Source organism: Macaca nemestrina, chromosome 10, assembly GCF_043159975.1.
Source record: "Macaca nemestrina isolate mMacNem1 chromosome 10, mMacNem.hap1, whole genome shotgun sequence".
Taxonomy (NCBI): Eukaryota; Metazoa; Chordata; class Mammalia; order Primates; family Cercopithecidae; genus Macaca; species Macaca nemestrina.
Window position 1 is genome coordinate 85,420,140 of NC_092134.1, and position 27,904 is coordinate 85,448,043.

General features: G+C 38.5%; 2 protein-coding genes and 1 non-coding gene across 11 annotated transcripts in view; 1 reads left to right on the top strand and 2 right to left on the bottom strand.

The window, feature by feature from the left end:
• Window positions 1-27,904, top strand: part of LOC105492926 (SUMO specific peptidase 1) — a 66,543-nt gene that overhangs the window by 5,676 nt on the left and 32,963 nt on the right. For 6 of the 9 annotated variants that reach the window (XM_071071805.1, XM_071071809.1, XM_071071801.1 and 3 more), the window contains exons 3-9: window positions 2,476-2,606; window positions 4,176-4,260; window positions 9,790-9,949; window positions 15,277-15,448; window positions 23,821-23,924; window positions 24,007-24,293; window positions 27,219-27,273. In XM_071071805.1, the coding sequence (XP_070927906.1) occupies window positions 2,476-2,606; window positions 4,176-4,260; window positions 9,790-9,949; window positions 15,277-15,448; window positions 23,821-23,924; window positions 24,007-24,293; window positions 27,219-27,273 (994 nt within the window). Of the gene's footprint in view, window positions 1-579; window positions 604-2,462; window positions 2,607-4,175; window positions 4,261-9,789; window positions 9,950-15,276; window positions 15,449-23,820; window positions 23,925-24,006; window positions 24,294-27,218; window positions 27,274-27,904 lie in introns of those variants that run through there. The other 3 variants (XM_071071808.1, XM_071071806.1, XM_071071807.1) reach the window with 2 other exon arrangements.
• On the bottom strand, window positions 13,598-13,957 carry LOC139356802 (V-type proton ATPase subunit F). Its single transcript, XM_071071868.1, has one exon. The coding sequence runs from the start codon at window positions 13,955-13,957 to the stop codon at window positions 13,598-13,600; it is 360 nt and encodes a 119-aa protein (XP_070927969.1).
• LOC112428678 (U6 spliceosomal RNA) lies at window positions 17,304-17,413 on the bottom strand. Its single transcript, XR_003020735.2, has one exon. It is a non-coding gene; the product is annotated as a U6 spliceosomal RNA (small nuclear RNA).

Sequence of the window (27,904 nt, forward strand, 5' to 3'; positions counted from 1 at the left end):
GCTAGAGTGTAGTGGTATGATCTCAGCTCACTGCAACCTCTGCCTCCTGGGTTCAAGCAGTCCCCGTCTCAGCCTCCCAAGTAGCTGGGATTACAATCGTGCGTGTGCCACCACATCCGGCTAATTTTTGTATTTTAGTAGAGATGGGATTTCACCATGTTGGCCAGTCTGGTCTTGAACTCCTGACCTCACATGATCTGCCTGCCTTGGCCTCCCACAGTGCTGAGATTACAGGGGTGAGCCACCGTGCCCAGCCGAGAGTTCTTGTTCCTTAGTACTATGTTAAACTGACTTCTAAATGACAATTTGATTAATGTAAATATTTTATTTCATTTAGCTAGTGTTACTGAGAATTGTGATTAGGACATTTTTCACTATTTCATTTATAGTACTTTATGTCTGTTAAGGCGATCAATATAAGATCAGGACTAGTAGCTAATTTAGAAATAAGTTGAAAAATCTATACACTTAGATTTTATAATATCCCTATGTTCCTTTTAGATTCACATTAGCTTTCTCTCTATTCTGTGTTTTCCTTTTCCTTAGTCTGCGTTCTCCTTCCCTGTTCATTTGTTTGCATTTTCTCTCATTGCTGATACCAGTGTAAGTCATTGAATTCTGTTACCTTTATTGCTTCTATTCTAGCTCTTCTGTAGTAATAAAGTTATCAAAAATGGTTCAAAAGTAAAATTCTGCCCTAATGTTATAGTTATTGAGCTGATACCTATTAAGAGCAATATGAATAAAATTATGCTTCTAAAAAATTTCAGGCAGATGATGATGATGATGATGATGATGATGATGATTCTTATTATTATTAGAGACAGAGTCTCACTCTCTTGCCTAAACTGGAGTGCAATGGTGTTATCTTGGCTCACTCCATCCTCCGCCTCCCGGGTTCAAGCGATTCTCATGCTTCAGCCTCCCAAGTAGCTAGGATTACCACTATGCCTGGTGTATTTTTAGTAGAGATGGGGTTTTGCCATGTTAGCCAGGCTGCTCTCAAACTCCTGGCCTCAAGTAAGTGATCCACCCACCTCAGCCAAAGTGCTGGGATTACAGGTGTGAGCCACCACACCTGGCAGGTGGATTATGTCTTAAAGCACTTTTTTGTGTTAAAACAGGAAATGAACCAGTGTTAACAGTGTTTATTACTGAATGGTGAATTTTTTGCCCCAATCTTTTATATTTAAATTTTTTTCTGTAGTTAAAATGTTTAAAAAGTTTCTTTTGGGAGCATTTTTGTTTTTTGTTTGTGTTTTTCTTTGCTGTTTTCTGAGATGGGGTCTCACTCTGTCGCCCAGGCTGGAGTGCAGTGACTCTGTTATGGTTCACTGCAGCCTTGACCTCCCCACGCTCAGAGGATCCTCCCAGCTTAGCCTCCTGAGTAGTGGGGACTACAGGCATGCACCACCACGTCTGGCTAATGTTTTGTTTTGTTTTGTTTTTTAATAAAGACGAGATTTTGCCATATTGTCCAGGCTGGTCTCGAACTTCTGGGCTTAAGCCATCCGTCTGCCTCAGCCTCCCAAAGTGCTAGTATTACAGGTGTGAGCCACCTTGCCTGGTCTTGTTATTTTTAAAACTTTAAGCTGTTTTTATATGTGTACAAGTTTTGAATTGTTTTGAAATTAACTGAGGCCATCTACCAATGAGCCAATTCCTGTACATGGACCTCTGTTGACAATGACAATATGAGATTTTTGCCTTTAGTTAGCTATTAAAGAGGCATTTTATTTTATTGCAGAGTTGTTCTTCAAGTTCTTTTTTTGTCTTTTTTTGTTATTATTGTTAGACACAGGGTCTCTCTCTGTCACCCAGGCTGGAGTACAGTGGTGTGATGATAGCTCGCTGTAAATTTGAACTTATGGGCTCAAGGCAATCCTCCTGCCTCAGCTTCCCAAGTAGTTGAGGCTACAGACATGTGCCACATTGGCTGGCTAACTTTTTTTATTTTTTATTTTTTTGAGATGGAGTTTTGCTGCTGTTGCCCAAGCTGGAGTGCAATGGCGCGATCTTGGCCCACTGCAACCTCTTTCTCCCAGGGTCAAGCAATGCTCCTGCCTCCACCTTCTGATTAGCAGGTACCCGCCACCATGCCTGGCTGATTTTTGTATTTTTAGTAGAGACGGGGTTTCACCATGTTGGCCAGGCTGGTCTCGAACTCCTGACCTCGTGATCCACCCGCCTTGACCTCCCAAAGTGCTGGGATTACAGGTGTGAGCCACTGCACCTGGCCTGCTGGCTCATTTTTTAATTTTTTGGAGAGACAGGGTCTTGCTATGTTGCCTAGATAGGTCTTGAACTTCTGGCCTCAAAAAATCCTCCTGCCTCAGCCTCTCTAAGTGCTGGGATTACAGGCTTGAGGCACCATGCCTGGGTGGGAAGTGTTTTTATTTGGTGAAAAGATTGGTTCATAGGGGAAACATTATTGAAGAATTATATGACTTGAACTAATCCAGACTCTCTCCCTAGATGATATTGCTGATAGGATGAGGATGGATGCTGGAGAAGTGACTTTAGTGAACCACAACTCCTTATTCAAAACCCACCTCCTGCCACAAACAGGTTTTCCAGAGGACCAGCTTTCACTTTCTGACCAGCAGGTTAGGAGCAATTTTCTTCCTTTAATTAATTAATTATTTGGGCTCCTCATACGTTTTCATCTTATGTAGTTTAAATACCACACTCAAAAATATAAGCATGGATATAAACTTTTTAGAATCAGTAATTTTAGTGTTTGGAATTCTGCTCTATATATTAAAATTAAGACAAGGAAGTTAAGACAAAATAGGCTATGTATGAGTTCTTTGAGAACAGTACCTTTTAGAAAACTCATTGTTTTCTGAATTTTAAAATTACTTATATGCAGATCGGTGTTCTTTTAAACTAGCACTTAAAATTGGTGAGCATTAAATGGGGGAGAAATGTGAAAATATAGGGCAGCTCTGAGATGTCTGTGCCTGGTTTTCAAGGTCTGGTTCAGGACCAACAGCATCAACATTACTTGGGTGCCTGATAAAAATGCAGACTCTCAGGCTTTACCTCATATCACTGAATCAGAATTTATATTTTAAAAACATCCTCATTTGATTTATATGCATATGAAAGTGTGGGGAGCACTATTAATAAAGCAGTCTTTTTCAATAGGAAAGCCATTAGTAATTTGGATGAGATCATTCTTTGATGTGTGAATCTTTCCTAATAGGATATTTAGCATCCGTGAGCCCTAGGCACTAAATACCTGTAGCATACACCTCCCCCCCCATAATCATTTTAATAGTTAATGTATGTCCACACATTTCCAGATATGTACCCAGGGTACAGCACCACCTCTGATTAAGAGCTATCTCTGTAAAGTTATCAAAACAACCAAAACCAGATTGATTTTTCTCAGCCTTTTTAATATGTGTTATAACTGGCTTTCAGACAGGATGTACTAAATACATACTTACCTTTTAGTGAACATTCTTTGAATTAAGTTGTATAACAGATATTTTGCCTGTTTTTTTTCTTGAAGCCTGAATTATTTCATTAGATTGTCTACGTGTTTTCCTTTCTTATTAGTATGTAGTACTAATATGTATAACATGTAAATATAATTATATTGAGTTCTGAAATAGTCTTAGTTCTGCTATAGTCTTTATTTATTTAGAGACGGGGTCTCTCCGTGTTGTCCATTGCTAGTCTTGAACTCCTGAGCTCAAGTGATCCTTCTGCCTTGGCTTTGCAAAGTGCTGAGATTATAGGCATGAGCCATTGCACCCGGCTTATAGTCTTGTTTAATTATTTATTTTTCCTAATATATGCTTTTATTTTATTGTTAAAAAACATGACATGGCCAGGCATGGTGGCTCACGCCTGTAATCCCAGCACTTTGGGAGGCCAAGGTGGGTGGATCACCTCAGGTCAGGAGTTCAAGACCAGCCTGGCCAACATGGTGAAACCCTGTCTCTACTAAAAATACAAAAATTAGCCAGGTGTGATGGCACATAATCCCAGCTGTAATCCCAGCTACTCAGGAGTCTGAGGTAGGAGAATCACTTGAACTTAGGAGGCAGAGGTTGCAGTGAGTAGAGATCATGCTGGTGCACTCCAGCCTGGGCAACAAGAGTGAGACTTTGTTTCAAAAAAAAAAAAAATGTGACTTAAGAAAAATCTTCTGCTTTGTTTAGATTTTATCTTCCAGGCAAGGACATTTGGACCGATCTTTTACATGTTCCACAAGAAGTGCAGCTTATAATCCAAGCTATTATTCAGGTATGACACATTACTTGGAGTCAAGGGACTTTATACCTTTTGGATTTCTTTATAGCATATCTTTTATGTTTATCATCTCCAAAAGTAAAGACATTGTCAAAAACAAGATGGTATTTTCTTCACTAGAACATCATTTGAATGGCTTTTCCTGTGTATGTGGTTGCTATGATACTTTACTGATTTTGTCTCATCCAAATACTAGTTTTCTAGTGGGAAAGTGTTTTGAGAATCTAATCTAACTGTCCCTTATGCCATTGTAAAAAGCAATACAACTTTGTTTTTGACTTTTTTTGGGGATATGTGTATGTGATGTGTGAAAAGGGTGTTTGTTTTGCATTAATTTAAATCACAGACCTAGTTTATTTCTGTTCTACTTGAAACCATGAAACCTGAAAATTTATTTATTCCTGAGCTTGTCCTTCTTTCAGGGCAGGAAATGTTAACTGTGTGTTTCTGTCTAGCACCTGCCACAGCCATATGCTTGCATATTCAAGGGCTTGCCTATTTAACTTGTGATCCATGACAGAAGTCAGCATTCTCTAGGCTGTTCTTATCCTGTGACCTGCCTGACTTATCTATCATCTGCTCTCTTACTAGGGTTTGAGATCCTCCCACCTCAGCCCCCTGAGTAGCTGGGACTACAGGTGCATACCACCATGCCTAGCTAATTTTTGTATTTTTTGGTAGAGATGGAGTTTCTCTGTGTTGTCCAGGCCAATATAGTTTTAGTTTTTCATCTGTCGACGTGTTCTTTTTTAATCATTTTCTGCTCATTTCTAATTCATGAAATTGATACGCACATCCACAATCCCTTCTGTGCAATTCCAAATCCAAAAACCTCTGAAAACCAAAAATTTTTTTTCACAACTCATTTGGCTTCAAAACCTGACCTGAGGCTGGATGCAATGGCTCAGGCCTGTAATCCCAACACTTTGGGAGGCCAAGGCGGGTGGATCACTGGAGGTCAGGCATTCGAGATCAGCCTGGCCAACATGGTGAAACCCTGTCTCTACTAAAAACGCAAAAATTAGCTGGGTGTGTTGGAGGACATCTGTAATCCCAGCTACTTGGGAAGCTGAGGCAGAAGAATCGCTTGAACCCAGGAGTTGGGGGTTGCAGTGAGTGGAGACTGCGCCATTGCACTCCATCCTGGGCAACACAGTAAGACTTCATCTCCAAAAAAAAAAAAAAAAAAAAAATACCTGACCTGAATTAATTCCTTGGCAAAACCTACTTGAACTGACACTAAGCTGTTTATATTTTTTTCTTTTTTAAAATCTCTGTAAAAATGAGTATTTTCACATTTTGCTGCAGATAACATGTTTGATTACGGAGTGCTGTTACAGATTATACTTGAAGGTGTTACCTAATATGCCAGGTTATCTTTCTAAAATTCCAAAAATTTTAAATTTGGATCTAGAACTGGACGCAAGCATTTGATTTGGGATAATGGGCGTGTGCCTTCATTTGCTTCATTATTTTCCCTATGGTTTAGGTGCACATTTACCCTTAACCATTTTCAGCTGTTGTTAATAACATGCCCTAAAAGCATTGGTATATAGAGCTTTTTTTCTTCTAAGTTTCAGTAAACCCTTGATACTCACAAAGAATATAACTAAGGTTATCTTAAGTTCTAATATAATATTTGGCCAGATTCCTTGGCTTTCTACTCAGTTACATAATTATTGAGAGTTATATTTTTCTTATGTTTATCCTCATACCACAAGTTGATTCCTATATCAACAGTCTTACACTAAAAGCTTCATGTCTCACTTGAGTACCTTTTTTTGGAGAAGAAAATAATTACAACAGTTGCTATATATAGATGATGAATAGAGAATAACAATAGTGAATAATAAAGTCATACTGAAATGGGGATGCTAAATTACTCACAGCTTGAAGCAGAGTACTCAAATTTGTGTCTAACAAATCTCATCTAGTCCCTGATGGAACAAGCTTATGGCATGTCACAGACATCAAAGGTCACTTTCTAAAAATCAGTATTTTAAATCTGTGAATGTCAGTGGTCTTATATATACTTTTTTCTTATAATGAAGTCTTTAATTAAAACCTACTTTTTACTATGGACTTTAAAAAAACTTCTTCCTCTTTCCATACTCGTTCCAATTATGCTCTCTCCTCTGGATATACTCTTTTCTAATAATCCCCACATCGATTGCAGTGGTCATCACCTTCTGCCTTACCTCTTGATTGGGCTAGACACGGACCCTCAGTTTACCTGCCTTAATCTGCTGATCCTGATTTTACTGGTATTTGTCTTGTCTCTCACCCTGCTGTCTCCTCCTCCACCAGGATGAAAATGAGCAGGAAGGCCCAAACTTTAGGATCTAGGATCTGGAACTTCTCCTTTATTGCTTTATTGGGTTAACATCTCTAGATCAAGCTTTTTAAAAATCTACCTCTCAATCCACTTAAGATTAGAGTATTTAAAATATTGATTTTTTAAAAAATAAAGTTTTAAAAACTTTGTTACAGTTTACTTTGTTACAGTAAAACTTTATATGCCTGTACTCCCAGCACTTTGGTAGGCCAAGGCGGGAGTATCACTTTCGCCCGAGTTTGAGACCAGCCCAGGCAACGTACTGAGACCCTGTCTCTACAGAAATAAAAATAAACTACCCGGACTTGGTGACATGTACCTGTAGACCCAGCTACTGAGGAAGCTGAGGTGGGAACATCACTTGAGCTTGGGAGGTCAAGGCTACAGTAAGCTGTGATGGTGCCACTGGCACTCAGCCTGGGGGACAGAGGGAGGCCCTGTCTCAAGAAAAAGAAAAAGTTTAACCGTAAACAGAGAAAAGTAGGATGAAAAGAAATGATTTTGCTCATGCTTAGAATAATTATCAATGTCTTCTCTTTGGAAAATATGTTAAATTAGGTTACCAGAATGATACTTGGTAGGTAAGATTATTTAAACATCCTGCTATTATTTTAACTAAAGTTAACAGGAACAACTGGTAGTTACTTTCATAGTAAGTAGTTACCTTACACATTCTTTTTTTTTGGAGACAGAATCTCACTCTGTTACCCAGGCTGGAGTGCAGTGGCATGCTCTTGGCTCACAGCAACCTCCATCTCCCGGGTTCAAGTGATTCTCATACCTCAGCCTCCCTAGTAACTGGGACGACAGGCGTGTACCACCATGCCTGGCTAATTTTTTGTATTTTTAATAGAGACGAGTTTCACCATGCTGGCTAGGCTGATGTCGAACTCCTGGCCTCAGGTGATCCACCTGCCTCGGCCTCCCAAAGTGTTGGGATTACAGGCATGAACTACCACACCCAGTCTTGACACATTCTTTTTTAATATGAAGTTTATTATATTCATAAAAGTATTGCTTGTCCCTGCAGAAAATTTGTACAGAAAAGTAGAAAAATACCCATCACTCTATCATTAGAACATAACCACAATTAAATTTTTGGTGTATTTTCTCCTAGTTTTATGTGTATGTATGTACACATAATAGGTAATCTTTTTTGTGGTGTTTGTAACTCTGATTTCTTACAGAAATCAGTGATGACAGACTATCATGTTAAACTCTTACTATATGTGGCCAGGCACAGTGGCTCACCTGTGTTATTTCAGTACTTTGTCTTTGGGAGGCCCAGGTTGGAGTATCACGTAAGGCCAGGAGTTCGATTCCAGCCTGGGCAACACAGTGAAACCCTGACTTTCCAAAAAAATAGAAAAATTAGGCATGTATGATGGTATGCACCTGTAATCCCAGCTACTTGGGAGACTGAGGCAGGAAGATTGCTTGAGCTTAGGAGTTCGAGGCTGCAGTGAGCTATGATTGTGCCACTACAGTCCAGCCTGGGCAACAGGGTGAGTCCCTGCCTCAAAAACAAACAAACAAAACAGTATCTGTAGTTTCCTCTTAGTCTGTCTCTAGCTTTGCTTGATCCCATCAGCAACAGAACACCATTCAGCGATTGATTTCATTAAGTGTAGTTGGAACCACCTTTTTCTGTTTAAGCAGACTGCTGCCTGATCTTCTGCTTTTCTCCTTGCATTTTGAAGCTGCCGTCTCTGTCACATGCCATTGAGAATGCTACTCTGACTTATCCTTGGTCTCAAATTTCACACCTGTTAGGGTAACTTGTATTTTTGACAGACCGATTCCTCAGACAGATATCTCTATTTAGATCATGCCCTAATCAAATTTTAGCCAAAACGTGTGAGAGACAAATATTTCTACTGTTATGACTTTAAACTTAAGTCTAATAATTTTCTAGTTTTTTACTAAGACTCATTTTCATTAGCCTCATGTTTCTGTCCTCAAAGTTATAGTAATAGATGCTAAGCATAGATACTGATTACAAAGGAACAAAGTTACAATTCATTTTGAAAGTAAATTAGCTTATTTTAATTATCAGACTAAGGTCACCAACTGTTGAATTAATTAGTACTAATACCACCCTGACTGCTGCTTTTTTCTTGTCTTATTTACCCTACATCCTGACATCTTGATTAGCTTACAGAAACACAAAATTATATTTTTGAAGGCTGCCTATTTGGATAGAGTATCAAAAGATACATTAAATATTTTTAATAGCATACATTTACAATATTGTGAAAAGTTCTATAGTAATATGCGTTAAAAGAATATCTTCAAAATAATGTCAGCACTAGAAAAAAATTCCAGAAGTAGAGAATTATTATTCTTATGTTTTCACTGGAGCTCCTTAGAGTTCCGTAACTTAATGTCTGAAGTTATTTTGAGGGAGCTGTTTTAAATTGTCCAATTCTGCAGATAGGGAGAGGAGGGTATAGAAATTATTCTACCACTCCTAGCTGAAACTTCAGGAGGTTTTTGATATCCCAGATTGTAATCCATAAGTTAGAAAATTCAAATAATAAGTAATTCTCAATTAATCTGATTGTAGTAGCAAACACTGGAGTAATAATATGTTTGATTATGGCATTAAATGACTGAAGATTATTATACCAGAACCAGATATATGTGATGGGTCATTCCTTGCCATAAGCCAACCAGAATAAGCAGCAATTAGGTTGTCTCTGCTCTTTGAGAGAGTACCTGAGTCTTGAACATGGTAACTAAAAAGAAGAAAGTGACACTAGCTGCTTAGTAAGCAATAACTGTTGTTCATTTGAATTACAATTCTCATTGGCCCTCCACCTGCTTTCTTACTGGTCTGGCCTACCTTCTTTCAGGCCCAGGCCTGGGAGTGCTTGCAAGATATAGTTGGGGTAAAATGTTGACTTTTGGTGGACACCACGGAGTCACATTGATGCAGATAAGGCACATGGCTGTGGCAGGATTCAGCTCCTTCATCAATTTTCAGGTTAGTATGGCTGAATCAATTATAGTTTGTAGAAGTTCCCCTACTGCAGACTTTACTGGCAGTTGAGACTGGGATCTTTCTTCCATGAGAGACATGGTGATATGCCACATTACTTTGGAATACAATAGTTGGTCATGGTTGCAGTCATAAGGAGAACCACCTGTAGAATTTGTTTAATTTATTCAAACTTTTATTTTTTTAGATAATCCTTCCTCAGACAGTTTTCTTGGCTCAGGCGACTTAAGAACCTTTGGCCAGAGTGCAAATGGCCAATGGAGAAATTCTACTCCATCATCAAGCTCATCTTTACAAAAATCAAGAAACAGCCGAAGTCTTTACCTCGAAACCCGAAAGACCTCAAGGTTGGTATTTTGTCATCTTAGTTCTCAAGCCCTTCCTCAGATATAAGAGAAAGTGACTAAAAGGTAGATAGTTATTACATGGGGATTTTAAAAGAGTAACACCATCTTTGGACTTTAAACCTTAAGGATATGAACAAATCCATTTTACATTTTCAACTTCTCATTTACTTAGTGCTGAATTTTGATGATAGCTAAATTTTACTGGAAGAGAGAATTTTAAGTAAATCTTGGTGGATATGAGAATATTGGGACCCTTCAAGATCAGTATGGCTCTTGCAAATCTTAAAGTGAAAATCAGTCAATCTCTGCAATTTGAGCGGAAAGAAACACATTTTATAGCTGTCATGTGAGCAGAGACCTGACTTAAACGAAAGCAGTTCTCTACCTCATGACATTAGTCAAGTAGATCAAGCTACTTCTATATATTAGAAAATAAAGAGTCATAGGCCAGGCACGGTGACTCATGCCTGTAATCTTAGCACTTTGGGAGGCCGAAGCAGGTGGATCACCTGAGGTCAGGAGTTCCAGACTAGCCTGGCCAACATGGTGAAACCCCGTCTCCACTAAAAATACAAAAAAATTAGCCATGCATGGTGATGTGTGCCTGTAGTCCCAGCGACTCGGGAGGCTGAGGCAGGAGAATCGCTTGAACCTGGGAGGCAGAGGTTGCAGTGAGCTGAGATCATGCCACTATAGCTGCAGCCTAGGTGTCAGAGTGACCTCGTCTCAAAAAACAAAAAAGATAGTCATAGAGAACTTTATCCTAGTTATTCCAACTTCATAAGCTCTACCTAACAAAACTTACATGGATTATTAAAGGAAGATGAAATTTGGCTTAGAAACTTTTTCCCTCAGGTATTTTATTATATTATTATTTATTATAGTATTTATTATATTAGTAAATATCTCTTTTTAAAAATAGTATTTATGACTACTTAAATTCTGCCCTGGTGTATTTTAGGAATGTGGGATCATTTAATGTACTGTTTAGTCAAGTTTGAGCTTTGTGGTGTTGATAGAAGCCAACAAGATGGCTTTTATTTTATTATACACATGGACTCCAGGAACATGTGTCAGTACTCCCTGGGATCATGTTCCTCACTTAACTTTTAAAAAATTATACAGTAATTCACTCATACACTCATATTGTAGAAATCAATATGTTACCAACAAAGCTGAAGATCCCTTGACTGCTACCCACAATCCCAATCCCTTCTCCTTGGTGTGTTTCCTTCCAAACCTTTTCCTATACCTGTTTCTTTCTTACTGTTTCTTACTCATATATAGTATGATATATATGTTATGTATACTATTAAATGTATGATATTATTTTGTCTTCATTAAAGATTTTCTCTATGCATCATTTTGCAGGTGGCTTTTTTAATGCAATAAAGCCATACTGTTATTTAAAAAAAAAATGTTATTACAGAAATAGTATAAATACTTTGGAAAAATTTAGAAAACATAGTTAAGAAAAATAAAAAATAAAAACATCATATTGCCACCAGCCTGAGATCAACTCTGTAATATCCCAGTGCATATCCTTCTACATACTTTACTTTTTTCCAAAATGAGTTCATAGTGTACATATTCTTTTGTAAATTTTATTTTATACCCTAAGTCATATTTAAATTTTCTCAGTTGACCCAGTTAGTTTGGTTTTGCATCTGGAAGTTACTGGCTTTGTCTCTTATAACTAGAACAGCCTCCTTTTTTTTTTTTTTGAGACGGAGTCTCGCTCTGCAGTAGTGTGATCTCGGCTCACTGCAACCTCCGCCTCCTGGATTCAAGCGATTCTCCTGCCTCAGCCTCCTGAGTAGCTGGGACTACAGGTGCCCACCACCACGTCCAGCCAATTTTTGTATTTTTAGTAGAGACGGCGTTTCACCATATTAGCAAGGCTAGTCTCGAACTCCTGACCCTTGTGATCTGCCTTCCTTGACTTCCCTTCCTGGGATTATAGGCATGAGCCACCATGCCCGACCTCAGCCTCCTTTTTTTAAATGACATGACTTTTCTGTATCATGTTCTAGTTTTTGGATTTGACAGGTTGCTTCCACATGGTATCATTATTTTGTCAAAAAATCACCTGTATTTTTTATAAGCTAGGTTTTTGATGTGACTAAAAGGTGATGCTGCGTTTATCACATTTGAAAAACAAACAGTATCTTGTTTTGGTTCTATTATTCATGATACTAGACTGACCTCTGGATTGAGGAACTGACAATCTGGTAGTTAATTGTACAATTAGGTTTTTCCCCTGTGACTTGAATGTAATCTAAATAATGTTACTTTGGCATTATATGAATGATGAATTTCACATCAGCCATCACCTAATAATTAATATCATTTGATACTACTTAACTGAATAGTTTTATAACAGTTAATGAAATAATATTTTTCTAATTTTATCACTTCTACACTTCCTAATTGGCATTCTGATTGCATTTTTCCTTTGCTGGAGCTATTAGAGTGTCTGAAATGTGTTTCCTATGGGAAAGGCAGGATAAATGATTAGATTTTACTTTTTCATTACCAGTTTTCAAAGCAAGGTTTTTGTAAAATAGACACTTCATATGTTTCAGATGAATTTGTCTGTTCCTTTTTTAGTGTCATTATGGATTCAGTGTTTTGCAATCCACTATAATTGTTATACTTTTAATGCTCACATTCTCAGAAATTTGGCTAGTGGAAGCCCCTTAAGCTTGCTTCTCTGTCTGTTTGACCTTAGCTTATTGATTTTGGGTAACACCCTTGCTTTCTGGCATTGCAGGATGCCCTTGTACTGTTTCTTTTTTTTTTTTTTTTTTTTTTTTTATTTTATTTTTTTTGAGACGGAGTCTCGCTGTGTCTCCCAGGCTGGAGTGCAGTGGCGTGATCTCGGCTCACTGCAAGCTTCGCCTCCCGGGTTCACGCCATTCTCCCACCTCAGCCTCCCAAGTAGCTGAGACTACAGGCGCCCGCCACCACGCCCGGCTAGTTTTTTGTATTTTTAGTAGAGACGGGGTTTCACCATGTTAGCCAGGATAGTCTCGATCTCCTGACCTCGTGATCCACCCGCCTCGGCCTCCCAAAGTGCTGGGATTACAGGCTTGAGCCACCGCGCCCGGCCTGTACTGTTTCTTTAGAAGAGTAATATTTTATGTTAAAAAGCATGCATAGGTGCACACATACTCTGGGAAACACAAATACAGAAGACATTGTGGAGAATCCATCATGTGTTTACCAAACAATTACACTGCCCTTGCCATCTTTTCCTAGCTGCATCCACTCATCCTAAGAAAACAAGCCTGTTCCTAAAATTTTAAGTCCTTGCTCGTTTCCCCATTCTTTTTTTTTTTTTTTTTTTTTTTTGAGAGAAGCAAGAATATGAGTTTAATTTAACGTCAACAATGACAATGTGTAACAGCACAGGGAAGAGGTAGTGGAGAGAGGTGGTCAGGCTTCCTGTTTCTTAACCAGCCTTGATTTTAACAGCAGAGCCCCAGCAACCTAGAAGTGCCTCACCTAGCCTCTTAATGGAGTGGGAAGGGGCAGGGACTTGGAAATTAGAGGCTCAAAATGTAAAGAAGGCTGATGGCAAGCCTGAGGAGAGGCCTGGAAATGAGGGAAGGGCTGAGGGCTGTGAGGAGTCCTCACACGAAGACCCTAGTGCAGATCTTCAGCAGTGAACATGCCCCTGGCCCTGCGCAGGATGGAGTCCTTGGTGGCATCATATGGGTGCTCCTTGGAGGGGGTCTCCAGGACAGTGGGGATGGAGTGCTGGTGGGCGTCTAGGGCCTGCCGCACCATTTCTGCTATGTACTCGTTGATGAGGATGATGCCGATGTCATCCTGGTTTAGAAATTGCCAGAAAGTGTCTTCGATCTCATGAATGGTTGTATCCTTCTCCATCACCAGGAAATTGGGGTGGCAGTTCTTGTTAAGCTCCCCTATGCCGCCCAGCAGGAAACGAGTCACTGTGTCCTCGTCTCCCATCACTGTGATGAGCTTCCCTCTTTCCGCCATCCTCGCAGCTGGGCAGAGCTCACCCCAGAGCACCAGAAGCCACTCTCATTTCCCCATTCTTAACACATGTACAAACCCAAGAAGACTTAAAGAGAATTGTGCACTTTTTGATTTTCTTTAGATCTTGTCTGATTTGGATTCAGAACACATATAATGATTTTAAAGAGTTGATTTCATTGAATTTAGAATATTCAGCTGTGTTTCTGTAGTCTGAGTCTTGAAGAAAAAAGAAAATTTATTATGCTAAGAATAAGTACCTCAAACTTTCCAGGTAATGATAGATGAAAAAGAGCACATAGAAAAACTCAGAATTGGCTGGGTGCTGTGGCTCACATGTGTAATCCCAACACTTTAGGAGGTTGAGGCAGGCAGATCACCAGAGGTCAGGAGTTAAAGATCAGCCTAGCCAACATGGTGAAACCCCGTCTCTGCAAAAATACAAAAATCAGCTGGTTGTGGCAGTGGGTGCCTGTAATCCCAGCTACTGGGGAGACTGAGGCGGGAGAATCACTTGAACCCAAGAGGTGGAGGTTGCCATGAGCCGAGATCGTGCCACTGCCCTCCAGTCTGTGTGATAGAGCAAGAATCCATCTCAAAAAAAAAAAAAAAAAAACCTCAAAATTAGTAAGCCTTGGATGTGAGACAGGGTTTTTGAGTTCACAATATTCTTCATGCCAATTTGCCAGTTCTTCCCCTTAGATGGTATAAAGAGACAAAAAATTCTTCAGAGGAAGTAAATAGGCCAGAAGGAGAATTTAATGACACAGCCTAATAGTTGTTTTTAATGAAGGACGGGAGCCCTCTGTTGGGCTTTAAGGAAATTTTAAAATTCAGTTTAAAAGCTTAGTTGAGAGGCTTCAGCCTTTATGCATTTTTACATATTTAATCTTAATTTCCTCCAATAGGCTGAGTATCGGGTACAGGGAATAATAGAAAATGTATTTTTTTTTTTTTTTTTAGCATACCTGGAACCCAGGTCTTTTGAAGACATCTAATCTGTTATGCTTTGTCATACCGCAAAGCTATATTGTTCCTGACCAAAAGAAATTCTAGATTGTGGATCTAAAAATACAGTTTTAAGTATTTGATAATTTTGTGTTTTGACAATGTAAGATCTTTTAAGTGGCAGAACCTGATGCAGCATCCTTATATATCATTTATTCATTTATCGTATATTTCCCTCAAATGGTACCACCTATTGTTTTACCTGTTTTGTTTGGTTGGTTTTATATTTTGAAAGTGAAAATAATCACTAGATTAGATTTATTTTACTTATTGTCTGTTCTTATCTTTCTTACAAACTCTTTTTTTTTTTTTAGTGGATTATCAAACATTTTTGCGGGAAAGTCAAACCATCACTGCCATGTATCTGCATATGAAAAATCTTTCCCTATTAAACCTGTTCCAAGTCCTTCTTGGAGTGGTTCATGTCGTCGAAGCCTTTTGAGCCCCAAGAAAACTCAGAGGCGACATGTTAGTACAGCAGAAGAGGTAAGGAAAACCTGTGACAAAAGCTACTAAAAGTTAGGATCTTTCCCTACGTTGAGCCGTTTGCTCCCTATTAATAATTAGATGTTTAAGAACCATTCTATTTTATCCTTCCTGTGCTTTTTCTGTCTGAATTACTCTTTTTGAGTATTATCATCTATTCTAAAGAGATTAAAGAGATGTTTTATCAAGACTTCATTATTTGTCTTACTTTTATATTTTCTATTCCTGCTGTACAACTGACTTGACTTAATCTTTAGTGTTGCCTGAATGGTTTCTCATACATCAAACTCTCTCTCTTTGATCTTTGCTAGACCCTTCCTAAACCCTTGTCTTCTGTGGAAAAACTGTTAGTCTTCCTCAGCAGTTTTTGATAAAATTTGATTTTGGTCCAGGTGAGGTGGCTCACGCTTATGATCCCAGCACTGTGGGAGGCCAAGGCAGGTGGATCACTTTAGCCCAGGAGTTCGAGACCAGCCTGGGCAACATGGAGAAACCCTGCTCTGCAAAAAATATAAAAATTAGGCAGGCTTGGTGACTCATGCCTGTACTCCTAGCTACTGGAGAGGCTGACGTGGGAGGATTGCTTGAGCCCAGGAGGTTAAGGCTGCAGTGATCTGTGATTGTGTCACTGCACTCCCCCCTGGGCATCAGAGTGAGACCCATCTCAAAAAAAATTTTTTTGTTTTAATTTGATGAAATACCTGTTCTTACTAGGAACAATTTTTCTTCAATATAAGAGAAAAATCAAGAAGCTAGTTAAACAATTTATATCCTTTTATTATGAGTAAGACCTTTTTTGAAGTTACAGACTCCTGAAAAGAAAGATGTTCTGTTGACACTTGGGTTGTTATATTCATTCAGTAAACCTAAAAGAAAAGTCAATTTCATGAATATAATATAGCATATAATTCACATGACAGAATGTGTGCACATGTCTGTTAGATTACATATTTAATGTACGTCTAATTGCTATGGTTGCTTGGAGATACATATGAATAATAATTACCTTATATTTAAATAGCATTAGTGCTTCCAGTGTATTTTCCATGTGTATTATTGTTTTTAATCCTTTTAACTCAGCAAAATAGGTAGAGATGAGGTAATAGTCATGTTTTACAGATTTGGAAAATAAGAGTCATAGGTTACATGACCAATAAATGGCAGGCCTAGAACCGAGAACTTCTGAGGAGGTTTGGTCAAGTATGCTTTCTATTGTCCAACACAGCAATATGGTTCCTGCCCAATGAAGCTTACTGAGTATGGAGTCAAGAATACAGCATTACATGCTAAATAATTACATAATTTGGTAATCAGTGATCTCTTAGGTGTCAAAACTCGATTATTTGTGATATGGTTAGTAAAAATGCTGTTCATATTTTTGGTTTAAAGTTTGTATTGAATCTAAAACGTTTGGCTGGGCACGGTGGCTTATGCTTGCAATCCCAGCACTTTGGGAAGCCAAGGCAGGAGGATTGCTTGAGGCCAGGAGTTTGAGACCAGCCTAGGCAACATAGTGAGATCCTGTCTCTACAAAATAAATTAGCTGGGCATAGTGGCAGGTGCCTGTAGTTCCAGCTGCTCAGGAGGCTGAAGGAGGAAGATCATTTGAGCCCAGGATTTCAAGGCTGCGGTAAGCTGTGATTGTGCCACTGCACTGCAGCCAGGGTGACAGAGCAAGACACTGTCTCAAAAAAAAAAAAAAAAAAAAAAAAAACAGAAAAAACCAACAATCAAGTGGAGCGTGGCAGAACTACTAAGTCATTTAGCAGGGTAAGGGATAGACAAGAAACTGGCAACATTTGCCTTTGGCGGTAAAGCTGAACAACAATGATAAAAAGGAGATTTTTTAAAAAATAAACATTTTTTTTTTTTTCATTACACAAATTTTCATGTCATCTTTGTACAGGGACCATGCTAATCTTTATATTGTTCCAGTCTTAGTATATGTGCTCCTAAAGTGAGCCCAAGATTTATTTTTCATTATACCTTTTATGCTATTGAATTTTATATTATATTTAAATTATTTTATGCATAAATAATTACCGGAGTTGTGGGGTTTGTGATTATGCTGGAGTCTAGACAGCCTAAAGGGTACAGAGAGACTTTGTGGAGGAGACAGCAGCAGCATGACAGCTGGGTACAGGGCTCCTAACTCTCCCCTGCCCCATGTTTCTGTTGCTCGGTCTCACCAGGATCCTTTAATTCTGTGTTCATTGTAAGTTTGCCATTCACCCACCAGCTCTGTGGACTGTTCAGCCTTTCTTCCTTTTGCCTCCTCTGCCAGCCTGAGGACTGGGGGTTGCTTGGGCAATTTTACCCTTCCAAACAGCCCTCCAGGCCACTAGTCGGGTCAATGGAGAACATGAAGCTGGAGTTTGCCTTCCTCCTGTAGTTCAAAGAAGAAGCTAAGAATCTAATCTATGAAACAAGTGATGCAGGAAATTTTGCCTGTTTTTAGTTCTATGTTCTCCTAGTATGAAAGTTGAGCCACCTGTACTACAGAATAAGCCATATAACATGAGTAATACAAAATACTGGGCCAAACTTTATTATCAAACTTTCAACAAATTTATTTAGATGTTTATTTTTGGATATTACAAATAATTCAGATATAATACTTTTTAACCCTGGGACTAAATTTATTGATGGGAACTTACAAACTGGATGAAAAGTCACTTTCCATGAAACGTTGGGATCCTCAACAGAGGTACATTTGGTTATGTTAAAGGAAGATGATTAACCTTAATGCCGGATTTGTCCGTCAACTTCAGGAATATGAAGTCTTCTACAAAATTAACAATTAAGATGATGTCACCACTGCACTGCTCAGTCTTGCAACAGAGGTTTGAAGAGAACACATGAAGAAGAATTTAGGTATATGCAAGCAGTGGCTGTGCAGAATGGCTGACTCAAGAGGCAACATCAAAAAGCTGTGCTATTCAGTAGGGTAATGGCTAGCCACCAGCACTGTTTAAATTAATTCAAATTCAAATTTAAAATTCAGTTGCTCAGTGACACTAGCCACATTTTAAGTATTCATTAGCCACATGTAGCTAGTGGTTACCATATTAGACAGGGCAAATATAGAACATTTCTATTATTACAGAAATTTCTGTTAGACAGTGCTGTTATAGAGGATATAAAGTTCTGTTTGGAAAAGAGAAAATACTTGTGACAATAAAAATGTAAAATGGCAAAAACACAAGTAGTTTCTTTTCATTTACATGTTGCTTCTAGATATGCTTCTTTGCAAATTATTGAGCAACGTTTTAAGATACTGGACTTTTGTAATAGGTGACAGTGATGGTTTTATACTTTTCTTAGAAATGCTTTACAGTTTTGTCATAAGTCAAGCATTTGGGACTCAGAAAATTATTGAAATTTGCACTTTTCATATTTTATATGGTATAAAGTTATTACTTTAAACAAAATGAAAATTAGGAGGAGCATTTATAAAGTTATTGGGGGTAATTTATAACAAAACAGTTTATCAGTGTCCTAAAATTTATTTGTGCTCTCTATTAAAGTTTTATAATTTTACAGTTCTTTTATGATGGAGCCTTTTTTTTTTTTAAATTATACTTTAAGTTCTAGGGTACATGTGGATAACGTGCAGGTTTGTTACATATGTATACCTGTGCCATGTTGGCGTGTGCACCCATCAACTCGTCAGCACCCATTATGATGGAGCCTTTTATAGAAACATCACTTAACTGCAGGACTCTGTCCCTTTAAAAAAATATAATTCAGCACCTTAATTATTTTTATACTTCAAAACACTCGTCTTAGTATTTTTTCAGGTTTTAAAATGTAACATTAGCTAGCTTCTTTAACTTTATCCTGCTATGCAATTATTGCTTCCTTTCCTCTTAAGATCCTAATTTTCTTTTTTTATTTGAGACGGAGTATTGCTCTCTTGCCCAAGCTGGAGTACAGTGGCGCAATCTTGGCTCACTGCAACCGCCGCCTCCAGGGTTCAAGCGATTCTCCTGCCTCAGCCTCCTGAGTAGTTGGGACTACAGGCGGGCACCACCATGCCCGGCTAATTTTTTGTATTTTTAGTAGAGATGGAGTTTCACCATGTTAGCCAGGATGGTCTCGATCTACTGACCTCATGATCCACCCGCCTCGGCCTCCCAAAGTGCTGGTATTACAGGAGTGAGCCACTGCACCCAGCCCCTAATTTTCTTATTCAGTAAAGAACAGTTAGGGCTTTTTAAAATTTTAATTTATTTTATTTTATTTTATGAAATAGAGTCTCAGTGTGTCACCCAGGCTGGAATGCAGTGGCGCAATCACAGCTCACTGCCGCCTCAACTTCCTGGCTCAAGTGATTCTCCCTCTTTTACCTTCTGAGTAGCTGCAACTACAGGCACACGCCAGTATGCAGCTAATTTTTAAAAATTTTTGATGTAGAAACAGGGTCTCACTTTGTTGCCCAGGCTGGTCTCAAACTCCTGGGCTCAAGCCTTGACTTCCCAAAGAGTTGGGATTATAAGTGTGAGCCCCTGTGCTTAACAAAAAGAACAAAAAACAGTTTAACAAGTAATTTAACAGAGAAAGATGTTTTCTTTTACTGATAGTACCAGATGGTCCAAAAAAGATTTTTGTTTAAAGTTTTAGGTAACTTTCATTTTGGCAAAGCGAAAAAAGTTACATGTGTTATTTTGGGAAAGGAAGAAATAAGATTGTCACTGTTTGCTGACAACATGATCTTATATATAGAAAACCCTACAGATGCCACCAAAAAACTGTTCAAACTATTAAATGAATACAGTGTATATATGTGTGTATATATATATAGTATATGTATATATGTGTATATGTGTGTGTATATATATGTGTGTATATATATAACCCTACAGACTCCACCAAAAAACTGTTAGAACTATTAAATGAATACAGTATAGTTGTAGGATACAAAACAACACACAGAAATTAGTAGTGTTTCTATGCACTGTTAACCATGAACTGTGCAAAAAAGAAATCAAGAGAACAATCCCATTTACAATAGCTTCAAAAAAAAAATCAAATTTAACCAAGGAATTAAAAGACCTATATACTGAAAAACATACATTGTTGAAAGAAATTGAAGATACAATTAAATGGAAAACTATTCTGTGTTCATGGATTGGAAGAATTAATATTGTTTAAATGGCCATACTACTCAAAGCAATCTGCAGATTCAGTGCAATCCCTATCAAAATTTCAATGTTATTTTTCATAGAAAAAATGGTAAAATTCATATGAAACCACATAAATCCCTGAATAGCCAAGGCAATTATGAGCAGAAAGAACAAAAAAGAAGCTACCACACTAGCTGATTTCAAACTATACTACCAAGCTATAGTAATTAAAACGGCATGGTATTAGAAATAGACATCAGCCAATGAAACAGAATAGGAAACCTAGAAATGAACCCGTTATGCCTGTCATGGCGGGGGGAGGGGGGAGGGATAGCATTAGGAGATATACCCAATGTAAGTGACGAGTTAACAGGTGCAGCACACCAACATCGCACATGTATACATATGTAACCTGCATGTTGTGCACATGTACCCTAGAACTTAAAGTATAATTAAAAAAAAAAAATGAACCTGTTATATGGCTAGTTAACTGATTTTTGACAAAGGTGCCAAGACTACACAAAGGGAAAGGACAGTCTCTTCACTAAATGGTATTGGGAAAATTGTATTTCCATAGAATGAAATTAGGTCCTTATACCATATACAAAAATCAACTAAAAATGGAATAAAGACTTTAAGACTAGAAACTCTAAAACTGCTAGAAGAAAATGGGAAAAACTACACAACAGTGGTCTTGGCACTGATTTTTTTGGATTTGCATGCAAAGTCACAGACAACAAAAGCAAAAGTAGGCAAATGTGAGTACATCAAACTAAAAAGCAAAGGAAACAATTAACAGTGTACAGAGACAACCTACAGATTGGAAGAAAATATTTGCATCCATTCTATAAGGGGTTGATATTCAAAATATATAAGGAGCTCAACTCAATACCAAGAAAACAAAACTGTTAAAACATAGGCAAGACATTATCCTAGGCAAACTGATGCAGAAACAAAACCAAATACCGCATGTTCTCACTTATAAGTGGGAGCTAAATATTGGGTACAAATGGACATAAAGATGGGAGTGGTAGACCCTGGGGACTACAAGACGAGAGAGTGGGAGGAGACCAAGGGTTAAAAAAATACATACTGGTGGCTGGGTGCTGTGGCTCATGCCTTTAGTCTCAGCACTTCGGGAGGCTGAGGGGGGTAGATCACGAGGTCAGGAGATTGAGACCATTATGGCCAACATGGTGAAACACCATCTCTACTAAAAATACAAAAAAAATTGGCTGGGCGTGGTGGTGCACACCTGTAGTCCCAGCTACTCGGGAGGCTGAGGCAGGAGAATGGCTTGAACCAGGGAGGTGGAAGTTGCCACGAGCCGAGATTGTGCCACTGCACTCCAACCTGATGACAGAGACTCCGTCTCAAAACAAAACACACACACACACAAAAAAACCCGTACATATTGGGTGCTGTGGCTCATGTCTGTAATCCCAGCACTTTGGGAGGCCAAGGTGGGCAGATCACTTGAAGTTAGGAGTTCGAGACCAGCCTGGCCAACATGGTGAAACCCTGTCTGTACTAAAAATTAAAAAGCCGGGGTGTGGTGGCGTGCACCTATAGTCCCAGCTATTCCAGAGGCTGAGGCAGGGGAATCACTCGAACCCGGCAGGTGGAGGTTGCAGTGAGCCGAGATGGCGCCCCGGCACTCCATCCTGGGCTGGTCAGGAGATCAAGACCATCCTGGCTAACACGGTGAAACCCCGTCTCTACTAAAAACACAAAAAATTAGCCAGGCATGGTGGCGGGCACCTGTAGTCCCAGCACATATTGAAATATCACGGTACAAGATGCCGCTAACCCTGACATAATGTTTAAAATTATTTTGTGAGGATTGGTGGTTGTATTAAACTGTATATAAGATTAAAAATAAATTGCCAGGGCATATTAGTAAGTGCTAGTGAACACAGCCCATTGAGTCATGGGACCTGTATAGAATTGATGCTTTGCCAGAGTTATAAGTTCTTATATAATCTGGTTCTCTGTCAGGTGATTTCATTTCTTCCTACTCTTCTGATTCACATGGACCTTACTGTTTTTGGAACGCATTAAGCACCTTTCCCTCTCAGGGCTTGGCATTTGTTGTTCCTCTATTTGGAATATTCTTTTATATGTTTCTAGGACTGACTTCTTCCCTTGGCTTTAGGTTTCTGCGGAAATACCACCTTTTTAAGAGAAATCTTACCTGTTCCTGCTGCTCTCCTTCCATAACTTTCCATTCTCTTACCCTTTAATTTTCTGCATTCTACCTGACTAATTTTTTGTTTAATTCCTTTCACTGCAATATAATCTCCATAAATACAGGAACTTTATTTTATTCGATGCATTCATTATCTTTAGTGACTGGAGCATAGTAGGTGTGCATGACAATGAATGAATGTTATGAAGTATATGGTTTTCCCTAAATGTAGTATTGGGGCTTAAAGGAAAAATAAATAAATAAATGTTGGAGATGAAAATTGTCTCTGGAAAGTAACTGCACTTAAATAAAATAGGAAACTGTTGGCAAGATATTCCACTCCAACTGTTTTGGACTATTCTGGTTACTTCCTTGTGATTTTTCTAACAGGTTTCAGGAATCAAGGGATTTGTTGGAATCCTAATTTAGAGGCCCTTTATTTCTGGGACTCTTTTTTGACTCAGAAGTGATTACCTGCTGCCTTTATGGTTTTATAGCCTATAGCTTCTCTGCACTATTATTTAAATATATATTCCATAATTTTTCAAAGTATATTATCTGGTATTTACTCAACCTCTCTTTTACACATTTGATAATTTTTTATATATATATTTCTTTTTCTTTTTCTTTTTTTTTTTTGAGATGGAGTCTTGCTCTGCCCCCGGGCTGGAGTGTAGTGGCACGATCTTCGCTCACTGCAACCTTTGCCTTCCAGGTTCAAGTGATTATCCTGCCTCAGCCTCCCTAGTAGCTGGGACCACAGGCATGTGCCACTACAGCCAGTTTTTTTTAGTTTTTCTTTTGTAGAGTTGGGGTCTCACTATGTTGACTGGGCTGGTTTTGAACTTCTAGCCTCAAATGATCCTCCCCGCTTGTCCTCCCAAAATGCTGGAATTACAGGCATGAGCCACTGTGTCAGGCCCGTAATTCTTAATTATCTTAAGGATTCTGCCTGAGCTTTGGCAGAGCTAGGATTCCATTTACATGCTGGTTTGAGAAGTACTTGCCTTATTGCATGTGTTTAAACTGTTTTTTTGTTTGTTTGTTTGTTTTTATAGACAGTTCAAGAAGAAGAAAGAGAGATTTACAGACAGCTGCTACAGATGGTCACAGGGAAACAGTTTTCTATAGCCAAACCTACCACACATTTTCCTTTACACCTGTGAGTCACAGAAGCATATTTCAGATGAATTTAATTCTACAATTTATTATTTGATATTGAAACAATATTCTTCTCTTGCTAGGTCTCGATGTCTTAGTTCCAGTAAAAATACTTTGAAAGACTCACTATTTAAAAATGGAAACTCTTGTGCATCTCAGATCATTGGCTCTGATACTTCATCATCTGGATCTGCCAGCATTTTAACTAACCAGGAACAGCTGTCCCACAGTGTATATTCCCTCTCTTCTTATACCCCAGATGTTGTTGCATTTGGATCCAAAGATTCTGATACTCTTCATCAACCCCATCATCACCACTCTGTTCCACATCAGCCAGATAACTTAGCAGCTTCAAATACACAATCTGAAGGTAAACATGGTATCATATAACTACATTTTTAGTCCTAATAGCCAATTAACTGTTTATTAGCTCTATTACAGGCAACATTGTAATATACATATAAATAAACATACACAGTTTGAGCATACCGAATCTGGAAATATGAAATCCAAAATGTTCCAAAATCTGAAACTTTATGAATACCAACATGATACTCTAAGGAAATGCTCAGTGGAGCATTTGGGATTTTGGATATTTGGATTTGGGATGCTCAAATTGTATAATGCAAATATTCAAAAGTCAAAAAAATCCAAAATTTGAAACTTCTGGTCCCAACCATTTTGGATAAGGGATATGGAACTTGTAAGACATGTACTTCCATACTTTAAATACATATGATTCAATTAACCATGCTGGCCGGGCGCGGTGGCTCAAGCCTGTAATCCCAGCACTTTGGGAGGCCGAGACGGGCGGATCACAAGGTCAGGAGATCGAGACCATCCTGGCTAACATGGTGAAACCCCGTCTCTACTAAAAAAATACAAAAAACTAGCCGGGCGAGGTGGCGGACGCCTGTAGTCCCAGCTACTCGGGAGGCTGAGGCAAGAGAATGGCATGAACCCGGGAGGTGGAGCTTGCAGTGAGCTGAGATCCGGCCACTGCACTCCAGCTTGGGTGACAGAGCGAGACTCCGTCTCAAAAAAAAAAAAAAAAAAAAATTAACCATGCTATGAGTAAATTAAACCCACAAATAGGATATTCTTTTTTTCTTACCTCAAGATGCAAATGATTTGATACTTTTTATTTAAACAATTAACTTTCTAAGTAGAGGCTAGAGTCAGAGTATATATACTCAGCCCATTTGCTTCAGCACTTTCTCTGTTTCTATGACTTTACAGTGGTAAGTAAGAATTCTGAAGTTGTAGGAGTTTTGAAACATCAGATAAATATTGAAGCTTAAGTATTTAGGTTTGTGCGTTTTAGAATGATTGTCAGCATTGGAAACAAAAAGCTTTCTACCTAATTTTCAACTAACTGAAATATTCACTCTCTTTGCATTCCAGTTAATTAACGTTTTGTTGTGATAGATTTCTTTGTTTCCTTAATTTTCCCCTTCTTTAGGTATGTATTATGTATCAATTTATGGTACGTACTTAGGTATGTAACTTAAAACAAGTTTTAGGTTAAATGGTTAAACATCAGGGATTTTTTGATAGATGGAGCACTAGTCGTTCCCCTCCTTTCTCAGGTTGTTTGAGTTTTGTTTTTTTTATCTACTTGTCACTTTATGAGAATTCTCACTCAGGATTAAACTTTTTGGCAGCATCATTATATAGCTACACATATCCATGAAGACTCTTGTTATATTTTGTGAGGTGATATACTGAGAACTGTAAAGGAAAAAAAAAAAAAGCCAAAAAAACCAAACTCCTTTAACCTCAGAAACATACATTGTGTTGCAGATATTATACAACTAAATTGAAACAAATATACTACATTGCACTGTTTAATTACTTTCCTTGTACCATTTAATAAATACTCTGAGGATCTAATCATAGCACTTTAGAAGAACATGATTCCTGCCTTTGAGTAGTATTCAACAGAGAAAATACATAATAGAATGATAAAATTTGTACTTTTTAGATACCTCCTGGGGTGATATTTCCTTCCCTCTCCCCCTTCCCTCCTTCTTCCAGTTTCCTTCCCTCTTCCTTTCCTCCACCCCTTTCCTCCTTTCACCTAATTCAGTCTCATTGTAGATCATGAACTACAGTAGTTCCCCCTTATCTGTGGGGGGAGGATATGTTCCAAGACCCACCCCCAGCCAGTGGGTGCTTGAAACCATGGAGAGTATACTATATATACTATACCCTATACACATAATATACATACATACTTTTGATTATAAATTAGGTGCAGTAAGAGATCAACAATAATAACTAATAATAGAAAAATTATAACAATACACTATAATGAAAATGTTACTTTTTTCTTATTAAATCAAGAACTTTCACCCTTTCACTTAAAGGAAGTAGGTTTTTTGTTTTTTTGTTTTTTTTTTTTGAGACTGAGTGTCACTCTGTCGCTCAGGCAGGAGTACAGTGGGACCACCTTGGTTCACTGCAACCTCCATCTCCTGGGTTCAAGTGCTACTCCTGCCTCAACCTCTTGAGTAGCTGGGATTACAGGTGTGAGCCATCATGCCCAGCTAATTTTTGTATTCTTAGCAGAGACGGGGTTTCACCATGTTGGCCAGGCTGGGGAAGCACTTTTTACACCTTCTCTTTGGCATACCTGAATTGCCAGCATCATTACTTTTGCCTTTTGGGGACGTTATTAAGTAAGGGTTACTGAACACAAGCACTGCTATACTGAGACTGATGACTGAGGTGACAACTAAATGACAGGTGGTGCATACAATGTGGATATGCTGGACAAAGGGATGATTTCATGCCTGAAATAGAGCTGGATAGAGATTTTTATCACATTACTTGGAATGGCATGCAATTTAAAATTTACTAATTATTTCTGGAATTTTCCATTTAATATATATGTACCATGATTAACTACGAGTAACTGAAACCATAGAAACCAAAATTGCAGATGGAGGACTACCATGAAGACTTTTAAGGAATCCTGCCATTTTCTTGTTCTCCTGAAACAGACAGGAAGCACAGGGAGCAAGTGCAGCCTAGGAGTAGATGCTGAAGGGCCAATATGCTTGTATTTCCCAGGGACTTTCTTATTTGTGAAGCAAGTTCTTCACAAAGACCTATTTCTGTTCTCAGTGACAATGGACTTACCTCTCTTTCTCTCCCATCTGACCTTTGTTCTTATGTTATTTTTGTGGAAATAAAATACAGCAAAGTATGGAAACTTAAACTAAGATATCTAGAAAGTATAACTTTGTGGAGTTTTATTACTAATGAAATGCTCTTGTGTTTCTTTATTTAGGATCAGACTCTGTGATTTTACTGAAAGTGAAAGATTCCCAGACTCCAACTCCCAGGTAAACTTTGGAAAAAGCTTGTTCTTTATTAATTAATTAATTTTTTTGAGATGGAGCCTCGCTCTGTCACCCAGGCTGGAGTATAGTGGCGCAATCTTGGTTCACTGCAACCTCCACCTCCCTCGTTCAAGCGATTCTTCTGCCTCAGCCTCCCAAGTAGCTGGGATTATAGGCGCACGCCACCATGCCCAGCTAATTTTTGTATTTTTAGTAGAGATGGGGTTTTGCTATGTAGGCCAGGCTGGTCTCGAACTCCTGACCTCAAGTGATCCACCCGCCTCGGCCTCCCAAAGTTCTGGGATTACAGGTGTGAGCCTATGCCTGGCCTAAAAGTTTGTTCTTAACATTGTTTTGCCTTTCTTTAATCACAACTTTTTCACTAAAAGTTACACAATGTCAAACTACCTCAATTCAGACCTCTGTCACATATTACTTGAATTATTTCAGTGGCTTTATAATTGTTCTTCCTTCAGCCTCTATTTTGTTCTTCATTCCATCTTCCACCATACCATGTTCTTGAAACAATTCTTCTGCCTTGCTCTTTTTTCATTTGTTTTTGTTTTTGTTTTGAGACAGGGTCTTGCTCTGTCACCTAGGCAGGAGTGCAGCGTGGCACAATCATGGCTCACTG